General features: G+C 45.4%; 1 protein-coding gene across 1 annotated transcript in view; it reads left to right on the top strand.

The window, feature by feature from the left end:
* The window catches only part of SNX30 (sorting nexin family member 30), a 244,521-nt gene that overhangs the window by 102,663 nt on the left and 127,670 nt on the right, over positions 1–14,188 (top strand). The window contains exon 2 of the mRNA XM_078676636.1: positions 13,823–14,011. Coding sequence (XP_078532762.1) covers positions 13,823–14,011 — 189 coding nt within the window. The remainder of the gene's footprint in view (positions 1–13,822; positions 14,012–14,188) is intronic.

Genomic DNA, 14,188 nt, shown 5'->3' with positions numbered 1-14,188 from the left:
TCTGACACTGAAACTTGTACCTGGTTCCTGAGTTCCTAGTCAGAAACTCTACAAAACAACACATCCCCTCCTCTCTACCCATGCTCAGGACCAGTCAAGGGAGTACAGCCATTGTATGTATTTCTTACATTAAGCCGGTTTTAAAGTGCTGTCATACTGTGAGAGCAGTGGAAGAGGCACAGGGAGAATATCATTTGCCTCGGATCATATAGATGGTTAAATTAGTAGACCCAGGAGTGCAGTACACTGCTACGTGGTGCAACGGCTATACCACTGTACTGCTTTTAGATAACTTTACCATGTGATGGAGCACCTCTCACGAGGAGGTAAAATTCAGTCCATTTTTGAAATCACGCAAGCACTTTTTTACTTTGATACAAAATAAATGCTCCCAATCTTGCCAAAAAGGGAGCAGTAGAGCAATAAGTTCAGAAAATTGACTGCCGAAGAGTACAACATTTGAGCAAATGGGAGGCTGGGATCAAAAGCCGCATCCCCTAGTTCCACATTTCCAACTAGTCCACAACTGGGGTCCAAGTGATTCTGATGACAAGACAAAAGGGCTGTCCCTTCCAGTGAATTGTCATTCTGGCTTGGGTCCTGCCCAGCTTTAGAACAGTGTTTATTTCCACAATTAAGCTGAGATTAGATGTCACATATTTTAGTTCGATCATTAAAACGTACCCACTGCACCAGGTCCTGTGGCATTGGGTACTTACTGTACAGTATGCGTGGTAGATACTGATGTTTACCAGTAGTGTATCAAAGCTTAAAACTATTTCATTCTGTTTGGATAGCAGAGTTCATTTTGTAATCTTAGCGTTCAAAATTTGCAATAGTGAGCAGTCAAGGCTTACTCCAGGAGGTGGTGAAGGGATTAGAATTAAAGTATATTATGAAGAGTACTCTTACTCAATACATTTAATCTCCGGTTGAGTTATCGTTTAACATGGCCTGCTTTAGTGGGTGGGATTATAATGCAATCCCAAAAATCCTCTGTGATTCCGCTCTCCAACGAACATCTTCTGATGTCTCTGCTCACACACAATGTGTCTCCAAATGCACGTTGTATCTACAAAGTCCCAAATTGTCCTGTAAAGTGATATGAAAAATTGGCCACCCTACTTGTCCTTCAGAACGAGGGTTGAGGACCATGGCTGCAAGACCCAGGGAAGGGGACTCTCCAGCCCTGGGCCTTTCAGCACTAGACCATAGCTGGGAGACCCAGGGGATGGGACCACCCTTCCCTGCGCCTCAGTTTTGGATCATAGTGAGATGGTCCAGGGCTGCACCATTGTTGTGAGGCCAATGGAAGAGGGCTCCCATATTCTGGGTCCCCTCTCCTGGGCCACACAGCACTAGATCATGGGTGCAATGTCTAGGGGAGTGCAGGTCCCCTACACTACGCCTCATAGCCATGGTGTACCCTTATCGAGCCTTGGGTCTTGTAGCCATGGTTCAGTGCTGTGAGGCCCATGGGTAGTTTGCTCCCTCCCTTAATCCTATTAGCGCTACACCATAACTGACAGGCCCCGGAGAGGGGTGAGGGCTCACTTGGATCCGTCCTCTGTGCCCCGTTTAAATTGTCTCACAACTCTGTGCCATATCTCTGTGCATGGGTCCATGTCAGTAGCATAGCCACCAGTAGTGCATCAGGTGCAGTGGCACCGGGCCTGGAGTACTAAGTGCACAGTGTTCCCAAATTATGGCTTTATTTTACTGTGCTTGCACCTGCTGTGGGTGAGGAGATGCTTTCTATTTCCCCCAGGGCCCATGGCAACATAGTTGTATTACTTGCCCCTCTTTCGTATTCCAGAGATGTGAGGCTTGGTAGAGGCCCTCCCTCCCCTATACCTCGCAGCCATGGTTGGACACTCACAGGTGAATGTACCCGCCCATGAGCTTAGCAGCTCTGGACCGTGGTTGTGAGGCCTATGATGGGGCCTTTCGCAGGGGTGCAAGCAGGTGCAGTTGCACCGGAACCCAAGGATGTAAGAGATCCACTGCACCAAAATGATGACAGTATTTTACTGACGTGCATCTATTGCTTGCATTTTGGCTACATTGCTATGCCACTAGTGCTTTTTGCCATGCCCCACACAGCCATGATTCAGAGCTGCAAAGCCCAGGAAAGGCCAGTCTCCCCTATGCCGTACAGCCATGATCCTGTGCTGAGAGGCCTAAGGAAGAGTGCCTTCTGCCCTGCATTTTGTAGCACTGGTCCATAGTTGCAGTGCCCAGACCTGAAAGACATTGCTGTCAATAGAGTAGCAAGTGCAGTGGGTCCATGGTCTTTTGGGGTTATGGGTTATATGCACCCAAATTATGCCTGTACTTTACTGTCTAGCTTCATTTGCTTACATCATGACCCATGGCTACTTTACAATGCCACTAGGCCCTTCTGCCAAGCACCGCACAGCCATTATCCAGAGGTGCAAAGCCCAGGAAAGGCCCATCTCCCGTATACCTTACAGCTATGATCCAGTGCTGAGAGGCCCAAGGGAGGGAGCCTTGTGCCCTGCATTTTGTAGCACTGGTCCATGGTTGCAATGCCCAGGGGAAGAGCCCCATCTGAAGGACATACCAATCAATAGAGTAGCAAGTGCAGTGAGACCATAGCCATGGACCATGGGTTTAATGCACCCAGATTATGGCTGCATTTACTACCCAGTGACTGAACAAAGGTTAGTGTGAAGGAAAATATTACCGTGCTTGAACCAGGGCTCAATGCACCATTGAAACACCACAGGCTCCATTCTCCTGGGTCTGACTTCCATTGTCCACTGCTGCAAGGCCTAAAGGGGGAGGGGGCTTGCATCACAACACCATGGCTATGAGATCAAAGGGGTGAGCCCCTCTCAGGTAGTAGCTAAAAATAGTGCAGCAGGTAAGACAACACGACAACACTGGAGCCCAGGTGTTTTACGGGCCCTATTTACCCAAATTATTGATGTATTTTATGTTCAGCCAGGAGACGGGGGGGGGGGGGGGGGAAGCGAGAGAAAGGCCCGTTTACCTTGACTCACCTGGGTCAATGGCACACTCTCTACTGGCCTTGCAGCCATGCTGCAGCGCTGCGAGGGCCAGGAGAGCCCTCCTTTCCCCTGGATCTCACAGTCATGGTCCAGTGCTCTGAAGCCTTCCAAAGAAGGGTAGCAGGGTGCAGGACTGTTCTTTATTTGAGATGTTTGTCCTGCATCCTTTAGCAAGTTCATACAGTATACCAAATGACCAGCTTTATTGCTTGCCAAGGGACTGATGCAGACAAGCAGGCTAATCGATAGCGGTTGTAAAACACACCGTTTTCTGTGAAGCCTGGAGCAGCCTGGCCCAGTGGGATGCCCCAACACTGACACTGGGGGAAAACCACTGTGCAGAGGTGCGAGGGAGCCGTTGTTTGCTAACATGGTAACAGGGAGGGGGTGACTTGTAACACCGGAAGTGACCTGCACAGCCCACTCTATTAAAATTGTTTACTTTTAGCAGTGCTAAAAGGAGAGAAAACTGAGAATGAAACATCACTGAACAAACAGCACTCACCCTACATTCTTTAAGATAATGGCCAGTCCTCATGATATAATGGCGGGTAAGGAGGAAAAGGTCCAGAAAGAAAATGGTTTGCGCAAGATCAAACAATTTGGTTAAGTAGGAGAGCCAAGATTCCAACTAAGGACTGTCTGTTTCAAGACGCATAACTTTCCCACTACACCACACGCTTTACCTATTAAAGATAATAAGGGTCTAATTTAAGACCTGGTTTAATTGGATGAAAACTCCAAAATGAACACAGTGATTTTTCGTGTTAACCTCTAAATAAACATCATCTTGGTAAAACCACAAGCACAGTAAATGTAATAATGAAAATTTGGCTTCCGTACTGGGGCGGGAGCACAAGGATAGGTGGGGGGAGGGGTGAAGCCTGTTCTTGGCTTTTAGAAGTTAGGGATTGATTCTTGTCTTCAAGGACACACAGCCATGGACCAGTGCTCTAATGTCCAGGAGGATGGGCCCTCCTCTGTGCCTCCCAGCGCTGGACCATGGGGGGATAGGTCCTCTCTCCCTTGAGCCTCCCAGACATGGTCAACTGCTGCAAGGCTGGAGGGGAGGGCCATGCCATTGCAGTATGGACCATCGGTGAGAGACCTGATGTCCGCAAATCCCAATCCACCTGTGTAATGGCTAAATAAAAGGTTGGTCAATTATAGAATGACACACCAACCCTTTTTTCACTTAAAGCTCTGCACTGTTTTAATAAGCACACAGTTTGTTTCTACCTTGCAGCATATTAAATGCTTTTTCTGGCCAGAGGCTGGTGCCCCATGACATCGGTTGAGGTCCACCGCGGGGAGGGGTTCCTCTGCTCTACACCATTTGTCTATTTTAATCACTTCCAAATTGAGAGATTTTACTTTGTTGACGAGGCAAGGATGTTTTGTTCTATATTGTTGTATCTTGAAAAGTTGTTATGGTAAATTTGCTCTTTGCTCTGGTTTAGACCTGAAAATGCAGGCCCTGGTAGTAAAATTACTGACCAGACGCAACCCTAGAAGCCTGGCCTCCCTCCCTTTGGCTTTGCATCCATAGTCCACCTCTGGGAGGCCCAAGGAAATGGGCCTGCTAGTGAGCCAGGCTTGCAGCATTATTTAATTGCACTTGAGCGTGTACTTTTTGTGCTCTGCAAAAGTGGGAGAAATCATCATATGCAAGTGAAAGGAGAAGTATCTTAAACCTCTTAATTAAATCTGAATCATGCAAACTAAAGGAAAGGCACTCTGGAAGCTTTTAAGTGTATACAATTAGCAGAATATATAGGCTTTCTAGCTAAATTATGGCAGTTGGTAGTTCTGCTTATTGTGGATAAATATCTCGCCTGCCATTATTCCCTTGCGTCTAAAATGCTTCAAGCTGCTGCAGGCGCTGGAACCACATGTTCTCATAGGCCCACTTCTCTATAGGTGTGTTCCAAGTATTCGTATGTCGTATGCATGAATGTACACTCCACACACAACTGTGTGACTGCAGAAGGTGCTCTGTTGAATTGAGCAAAAGTCAGTACACATATTTGACCCTGGAGGAAGGAAACAGTAACTCTTCCAGGTGGAAATGCAGAAAATAGCAGTGAAAATGTAACATTCTTGAGTAAGTGACAAGCTGTTTGATAGACTGAACGATTGTGCTGGTTCCTGTATTTGTGGAACTTTTTTGATGTCGAGCGGTGGTGTCTAACTCTGATCCAGCGACGTCCCCCCTCACACACACACACACACACACCGCCAGCAGCAGCTGCAAAACTTGAAAATTAAAACGATAATGCACCATGTTTATTATAGTTTTATTTTTCTCCTACTGTGGAGTCTTGGGGCAGGGCCAGTTGATGACAGGCACTGAGGGAGAGTGGTGGACACTTATCAGTGCGCATGACGGTATGGCCGGCCGTCTCAGTCTTGGCGAACCATCATGCGCACTGTAGCTCTCTCCAACCCGAGCTGCGTTGCTAGGTTGGAGAGAACAGGCACAGGATCCCAGTTAACTGGGAGCGCAAATACTTGATGCTCAGGCCAATTGTGATGCTGCTTTCAGCAGCATGAAAGCAGCGTCCGAATTGGCCGCAGTGCACTCTGGAAGCCTGTGCCTGCAGAAGAGAGGGGCACGATGCGGCGATGCAGGTACGTTTTTTTATTTGTTTGTCTTGTCTGTGTGCGCTTCCCCCTCCTGTCTCCCCCTGCCCTGCCACTGTATCAATACTCCGGCCGCGACTGCGCGGATCTCAGTACTGTAATGCCGCCCTCGCAGCCCTGCTTGCCACTGCTGCAATCTTAAGCCTGGCATGGGTGGGAGGGACCCGACACAACCCCTTCACTGGAGGGACATGACCGGTCAGGACCCACAGAGAGAATTGGCTCAGCGGATTGCTTATAAAGCAGAAACACCATCTATTCACAAGGCCTGAAAAATCTGCACCATAACTTTTTTTTCAGTGGTAAGCAGTACTTCATTTGTAAAGAAATAAGTGCCAGGGCCCTTGTTTGGAGACCCCTGCAGCCTGCACCACCCATTGCACTATTAATAACATTCATACTTTTTACACATTAAAATTGACTAATACCTGCCACTCAAGCTATTTTTGTACCTTTGGATGGCAGTTATTAGTCATTTTAATGTATATAGAATTATTAAACAACTACTGTTATTGTGTTCATCACAAAACTGGACTAACATGGCCACCATGTGGCTGTCTGTCATAAGTTCCGGTGTTGATAATTATGTGCCAGTGCCGAGCACCAGAAACCACCGGCTCAAATTAAGCACTGTTGGTAACTGGGCGTTTTTCAGATTATGGAACCTACCTTAAGAGTCCACTTCCTTCGCTACGGAGCTTGTTGAAATGGGACAGGCAGCTTGAGGATCAGAGGAGTGACCGGGTGAGAGAAAGTAAAACCCCCAAGCAATGGTGAGATTGGAGGAGTAGCCATGTAGAGATAGTCTCATGGGTTATATGTGCCAATAAACCTGGTTGCTAATCCAGGTGGCAGCTCTGCAAGTCTGCTAGATTCCTAGATGGGGCTTACTAGCCACTAGTCCAGTCCTACTTGTCAGCCTCGTGTTCAGTTGTGTTAGGATACTACAGCTACATAGGCAAACCCTTGGGGTGCTATCGCTGCATAGGTGAAATTTTCCAAAAGAGATGGGCCCGTCCCCAGTATCCATAAAGCCTCTGGGCTCCGATTCAATGCACTAAGAGGCTACTAGTACCTGACCGCTACCTGGCTTACCCCTCAGATGAAAGATCTGGGACAACCAGGGAAGAAAGGTGCTGTACCATAAATATTCCTCTAGTGGTCCTGGTAAGCACTTTAGAAAAAATCCAGTGGCCTAGAATCACACAGGCCACCACCCTGAGGTTGTACCCTAACATACTGTCTTTCAAAAAACTTGTGTTGTCTTACGTCTCAAATAGAAACATCTCTTTCAGTGCAGATGACTAGGGCGCAAGGTAGGTAGCTGTAAGGGTACACCCATTTCGCTCATTTGTTCCATCAAAGTCACCTTTTCAAAAACTTTATGCTCGTTAACTAAGGTTTTTTTTCACCTGAACTTTTTGTCACAAGTTGTAATACAGGCTGCCACACTGTGTATCCGTCAGAGGCGCAACTAGAGCCGAATTTCGGGGGGGGGGGGGGCGCTAAGAAATAATTTCGGACGGGGGGGCTGAACCTTTAATCAGTAGGCAGAGTGGAGCTGCAGTGCCTCCAGCAAGGGGTGAAACAACAGCAAGGCCTAATTAACATTCAAATGGTCTTTTAAAGACCTGTGAAACGTTTGGGTGTGCCCGGGATCTGTCTCATCCCGGGCTGCCACACACGACGGGGGGGGCTGAAGCCTGGTGAGTCCAATGGATGTTGCGCGCCTGGTATCCGTCATGGAGCTAGGTCTTGAGTCTCTTTCTGAAGTCTGCCAATGAGGGGGCTGTGCGGAGCTGAGGGGGGGGGGTTGCGATGTAGTAAAAGGAGCGGCCACCGCAGCAACGGATGTGGGGGGTGCGAGGGAAGAGGAGCGCAGGTGTCTAGGGGGTTGGTGGAAGTTTAGTCAATGGTTGAGGTAGCAGGTCCTAGGTCATGGAGGGCTCTAAAGGCGTGTGTGAGGATCTTGAACTGGCATCTCTTCTGGATGGGGAGCCAGTGGCGGTCTCTTAGGTTGGGCGATGTGGGTTCGTTTGGGGAGGCCCAGGTGTAGAATATGTGGAGGCAGGCAACTGAACAGGCTGCGCGTCGTGTCTGTTGTAGTCTAACATTGATAATAGCGAGAGAAAAAGTGGGGCTTTTACACACTGCTCCATTGTATGATTTAGAGCCTGTGGGAGTGAAGCAATTAGGCCATATTGGGTCAAGTACCGGTGTCATCCTTGGAAACACAGGTCTCCTGTACTGCTGTGAGCTCTCTAAAGTGCCAAATAGCAACTCTTTGGGTGTTGACCTTAAGGGGTAGAGAGGTCGAATAATTAGGACTTACAATCAGAGGGTGGTGAGGGGCGGGGCTCTTAGCTTAGCTGGCACAATCTCATTCACAATGGAAGATGTCCAAGCAGGGTTAGTCATTTTCAGAAAAGCTTTATTTACATTGGAGAAAGCTTGCTTACTAACCGCAGGAGGTCTCGTGGCATAAATCACTGTGTTGACATTGACCACTTACTCTGTAACTATCTCTGCTTATTAGGTCAATAACACGTTATTGAAAGAGCTTATTAATGTAGCAGGTAGAATTGTAAACCTATACTGTTCCCCTTTCTATGCGCTAGCCTTGCCAGTACCTTAGTAAGTATAAACTTGTAACTTGTATGCTCAATATGGGAGATGGTGCTGTACAATTTCTCACATGATTGAGGATTGACGCGCTGATCTCTTTTAGAAAATGCACACTTTGAGGGAGAGGATACATGCTTTCTGGAATTATGCAGTAGCCACACTCCCCGATGTTTGGTGCACTAAGTTCTATTGATTATGTGAAATATAACTATAAATGGTCAACCTGACCGATAAATTGATATCAGCAGGTAGATCCTATTTTCCAATTAACTGAAATTAACTGACTTTGTTATTCTATTATTTAACATATTCTTATTTTTTTAAATATACTATGAACAGCAGGGAGGCTTTATATAGAACAGCAATTGCAGGCGACTAAGGCGCCAATATTGGTACTAATGGTTGAGAAATCACAGTAAACTGTTAATGCACGTTAAATAACGTATAGAATCAGAATGCCCTGAAGGTAGATACTTAAATACTAGTTCCAAGCCAAATTACGTGTTTTTCCTGGACCACCAATTATGGGAAGTGATTTTTTTTTTAACAAAGACGTTGAACTCTACAAAAAAATTCCACCCTGTCTATCAATCTCAGAAATGTTTCCAAGGGCCCTATGATTTTTTTGTTGGTTTGGTCAAACACTTACTGGGCCAAAAAGCGGTGAACACCATACCATTTTCACCTGTGCCTCAGTTACAAAGAAAATGCACACACTTTATCCAATTCTAGTTCGGATGTCAATATACTTTTTTTTTTTTTTTTAAAGATGCATCCTATTGTATCGTAAATTGTTATACCGTCACCTTGTTCAGAGGGCTTCACAAATGGCTAAGAGGACTGTAACCTTAAAGTGTTGCATTCACACAGTCTGGTCCATCCACACCTCTACGTAGATGAGATGAGCAGCAAGTCCAACAGATGCTCTGCACTCGGCTGAGGGTTTGCAGTGCGAATGCCTCTTCTGTTTGTGCTAAGAATTTGTCGTGCACATGTCACCGATCCTTATGTTTCACTGAAAGGGTCTGCAAATATCAACAGAAGGGCAGCTCCTGAGCGTCAATAATTTGCATAAACAGTGCAATCTCTAATTCTTTCTTCCGAAAGGAGGGCACAGTTAGTAGAATGTTAGAGGAGGATCTTGGGAGGGTCCTGGGGATTCCCAGGGGCCAAAAGTGAGCGGTCAGCACTTTGGCCTGCTTCATATATTAAGAAACACAGCGGTGACCAGAAATGTATTAAAAACCTTATTTACACAGAGTTGATGACATCCACCGCCATGGCTAATATCCGGGGCAGACATGTGCCATCTAGGGAGCCTGATTTACACTTAAGAGTAGCTTGTCAAGACTTCTCCAGAGGAATTGGGTTGAACTGAGAATGGGAATTGGAAACCTGCAAGAGAAGGATTCCTGTGGTAGCTTCCAGTGTAATCCTGTGGTAGCCGAGTCAGCAAATGTCTGCTGTAATTTTTCTACTTTCTCCTCAAAATAAGTGGAGTTACTATTACACTGTTCTGCCGAAGGTGAAACATTTTAACACAGAGACCTTGGACTAAGGAGTGATTTAGCGATTTCAAATGTTTCACAGAATTGGAGCAAGTGACACAATTCAGAAACGGGGCTTGAGGGGAAGAAACTGGACTGGATTCTCAGCAAACCTGGAATAGAGCAAGGTTTCTAAAATACAAGGAGCAGACAGACAAAACCTGACTAAACCAACAGTGAGAGCAAGAGAGACATAAGAAACCAGGGGGAGGAAGAAAAGCGACTGGGGGTGGGGGGGTTGGAATGTGAGAAGAAGGAACTCTGAAATGCACGGCAGGGCCTTGCAGTCAGGCAAGCATAGGGGCAAAGACCATTATCTGGAAATCAGCATAATATTTCAGAAACTGGAGGAGCAGATGCTCCTTAGCAGAATTCCTGAAACGGAAGAAGCTGTGGCATTAGAAGAGATTCAGAAAAAGTGATGTGGCACTAGGAGAAAAGCTAGGAATCCGAAAACAAGCACTAGAGCAAGGAAGTATGAATAATGCAGAGTCATAAGTAAGAATCTCTAGGTAAGAGCGTTAAATGAACAAGGAATGCAGAGTTTATAGGATAATGTAGCAAGCAGCTGAAGAGAGAAGCACCGGTTCAGGCACAGAACCAGGACTGTGCAACCCTAGGTCTGCTGCGGGTGAAGGCAGCGCAGGCGACCGCGTCGATACGCAATATGGAGCAAGGCTTGACATTTATCAGAGGTCCGCAGTAAGTGCCCAAAGGGACCCTAGGAGCACTGCTTGATGGCATGATTTTGGCAAGTGATTTTAATAAAGTACTCTTCTCCACAAGAAGCCATTGTAGAAATCTTAGGATTTGAGAGAGGTGATCATGTTTCTTTTTCCTAAGACCAAACAATTGGTGGTCTTGTTGCATCCTTTGTAACCGGTAATATTTTAGTAGACGGAGTTAACAATTGTGATGATCCAACTTGGATGCCACAGAAGCTGTTGACCCTATCGCTTGCTTTTCACTGAGCAGTAACAAAAGTATTTTACCCAGCAAAGAAACAAGCTCCATGGTTGTATTGACCTGTTGCCAGTAACCACTTTTCATCATTCGGGGCTGTTTCATTGTTCACCAATTGAAGTGGGGTTGGACATGTACAGAGTACTGGGAGGCCAGATCATGAAGGCTAACGTTATTCCTTATTCCCTGCAGCCAACACTCTAATTTTATTACTAATAAGTTATAAGAATTTTGCCTTGGGCCAGTCACAATCGAAAGTCAGGAAGGTTGGTTGAGGTGGCAGATCTGTCTTTGTCTAGATAGAACATATTCTGTTAGTTTGCATGTATAACGAATCAGAATCCGTTTTGATTAGAAAATGGGTCAGAAGGCTAGTATACAGGTTGAAAAGCTGAAATGCTTCCCAGGTGACACTACACAATGGGTTGCGTGTCAAAACTTTGATGGCATTGCCAGCATATATCATTTAAGTATATTTGTGGGACAGAAACCCATTGGAGAGGCAGCACTCTTCACATTCATCGGTCACTGTCCTCTTCAGATATCTCATAGCATTTTAACTAGACGGTAGTAGTGACAAATTGTCTTTTCTAACTATTTTAGCTTGTCTAATATTGAGGCCTCTCTTGCCTCTCTTGCCTATCTTTTGAGTCTAAGTGTTGGCAGAAACAGCACATGCCATGATGTCACATCCAGTGAAGCTTGAGTTACTCACATCTGATCCATTTTTCTCGGCTTCTGGTCACCTCTTTGTGTATCTTTACTTTGTCCCTCTGCATGTCTTTTGTCTTACAAAAGTGTATATACACTGCTTCTCCAGAGCTCAGGGTGTGTGATGTCCCGAAGAAGCTCAGGCATACTCCAAGTGCTGTTGGTTTTAGGGTTGAGTATTTCTTTCTTGATCGGCGTGTTTCTTCAAGAATATAAACTTATAGCAAAAGGAAGTCACCGTTCCACTTAGGAACGGTGACTCCCTTTTGGTATAAGTTTAACTTCGGGAGCACGGGTCACCGGACCTTTTGAATAGCTCCTAGAGTCCCTCTCTTTTGATAAATATGATTTCTTCAAGAGTAGCCTATGTTGACTAATCGACGGAGCCGTGAGGAGGGGAACCTTGAGTGAGGCAGCGTCCTGGATCGTAATGCGATTACTGGCACGTGTCCCCCGTCCCCCCTTCCCCACCGTTATAAGGCTCATGGGGCATTGTTTTATCCAAAAACAAATTGCCAGTTAGGAACTACCTTGGGTCTTGAATATTTCATTAAGATGATCAATCTTTTATTCACGTATTATTAACTACCAATACATATACCTTTGTAGAACATTTTGAGTTTTCAACATAGTTTTGTGAGAGCAGAAGGGATCAGAAACTTGTCCTGAAGAAGAAGCAGCACACTTCGAAACATTTTGACACACACAGGAGACATTGCACATTGAAGCAACATACCTCCGACCCACCTTTTTAATAATACTGCTCGATAGAATATTAAAATGTTCTAATCCAAGAGAGCTAGGTATTTTTAAACTCACTTTTTTATTCACTCCTGACCCTTTTCACTCACTCATTCCTACACCACACCTAGTTGTGACATCAATGCTCCCACATATTCGTAGGTCGTAGCACGCCCGTCCCGCAGCAGGGCGGGAAGACCCCATGATGAAGCATGACACTAAGGGCTCTTTTGGTGTGTGAGGGGTATTTAAGAAACACTATGTGCTTCCCACCATTGTAGGTAATGCACATGACCTGAAAATTGTAATTTTCCTTTCTTTTTTGTTCCTCCTGAGGGTGGATCCTATTGTTTGATATGTTGACTAAGCACAAGTTGAATGCCTCTGTATGAAACTATAATTCTGAAGGGGTTTGGGTTTCTGTTGGTAGAGGGAACCTTCTCATGGACTCAAACTAGTCAGTCAAGGCGATCCATAAACGCGCCTTCTGGTTCATCAGATCTGTAAATAAAAGCCATTGCTTCTTTGATCAGACCCATTGTGTTGTCCTAGAGGTGGTATATAAATCTACCGAAGTTCAAAATCTCTGATGGCATCTGATGTAATTTCATTTGTATTGTGCTTAATACCCTGGTGAGGTGTTAAAGCGCTTTAGGGCGTGTAGCATGCTACTCCAAACCCAAGGTAGTTGTTAATTCAGTGGTATTGTTAGTTAATGGGATTATGTAGTTGCTGAAATACATACCTCTACAGCCCTTGGATGTGTTTCTTGGTTGTCTAACGACCACACCTAGACACACTTTTAAATGTTCCTGACAGGTACTGTACCTGTTTTTTGGGGGTTACACCACCGTTTCTACTTCAGACGTCATGCAACAGCTGTACAGCACCCACTAATTTATCCTAAAGCAGTTTCCACAGGTAACATTTCCTTTTCTTTATTCATGAGTATAGTGCACTCCAGGTTGTGCTTAATTGCATAAATAGTTTTTGCAATTTTTGTTTAATTTTAGGCAAATTCATGAGACGATGTGCTTTAAGAGCAAATTGTACGTCACTGGTATCATCCATGACTCATTTAAGTGAGTCTGTCCTCGCATAACGAGTCTAGCAATTTACCGTGAGGAAAATGGTTTGAGCAGAAAAAACTGTCTTAGCCAGTCGTTTTCTATGCGAAGCAGTTTCCTGCTGATAGTCTGTGAAACTTTTTTTTTTACATGAGGTGCACATTTGCATTAAAAAGTTATGTGAAATTGTGTACTGCAAGACATTTTGTAAAATTCGCATTTAACAAGCAATTCGGGTAATCTGTGAATTTTGCTAGCGTAAATAAGATATTGCCCAGTCCACACATGCTCCAGTGCAGCATTGCATCTTGATTGTTGTGTTTTGGCGCGTGATTAAATTGAGCGGCATGAGTTGAGCTGTAAATGCATATGTATGTGTGAAGGTTGAGAAAATTAAGTTATCACCCTGAATCTCTTGGAGGGGGGTGGGTCTTGAAATGCTCTTTTGTGGCACCGCCTCACACATGTACTACCCATCTGTTTGTCACAGGATCTCAGTTTGCCAAATGGAACACCTGTGGAGACATCCAGCCCGGCCTCTTCGTCGTCACTCCTCAATAGACTACAGCTGGACGATGATTTGGATGGGGAAACGCGAGACCTCTTCGTAACCGTAGATGATCCCAAGAAGCACGTCTGCACCATGGAGACATATATTACATATAGGGTCACGACAAAGGTAAGGTCCGATTTTACATTTAGAATCACTCCTGTATCTCACCTGCATACTTGCGTAGGGACCCCTTTGTGGATCACTCATATTAGTAGATAGCGAAATGTCATTGCTTCCTAAGCCAAATCCGCAAAGGAGCCGTTGAGTAACTCCATCAGTCGTTTAGAATGAGTGTGCGATTGC

The sequence above is a fragment of the Lissotriton helveticus genome, chromosome 2_1, assembly GCF_964261635.1.
Source record: "Lissotriton helveticus chromosome 2_1, aLisHel1.1, whole genome shotgun sequence".
In the NCBI taxonomy this organism is placed as follows: domain Eukaryota; kingdom Metazoa; phylum Chordata; class Amphibia; order Caudata; family Salamandridae; genus Lissotriton; species Lissotriton helveticus.
Note: the sequence above shows the minus strand (reverse complement) of the source record. Positions and strands in the feature narration are given on the sequence as shown.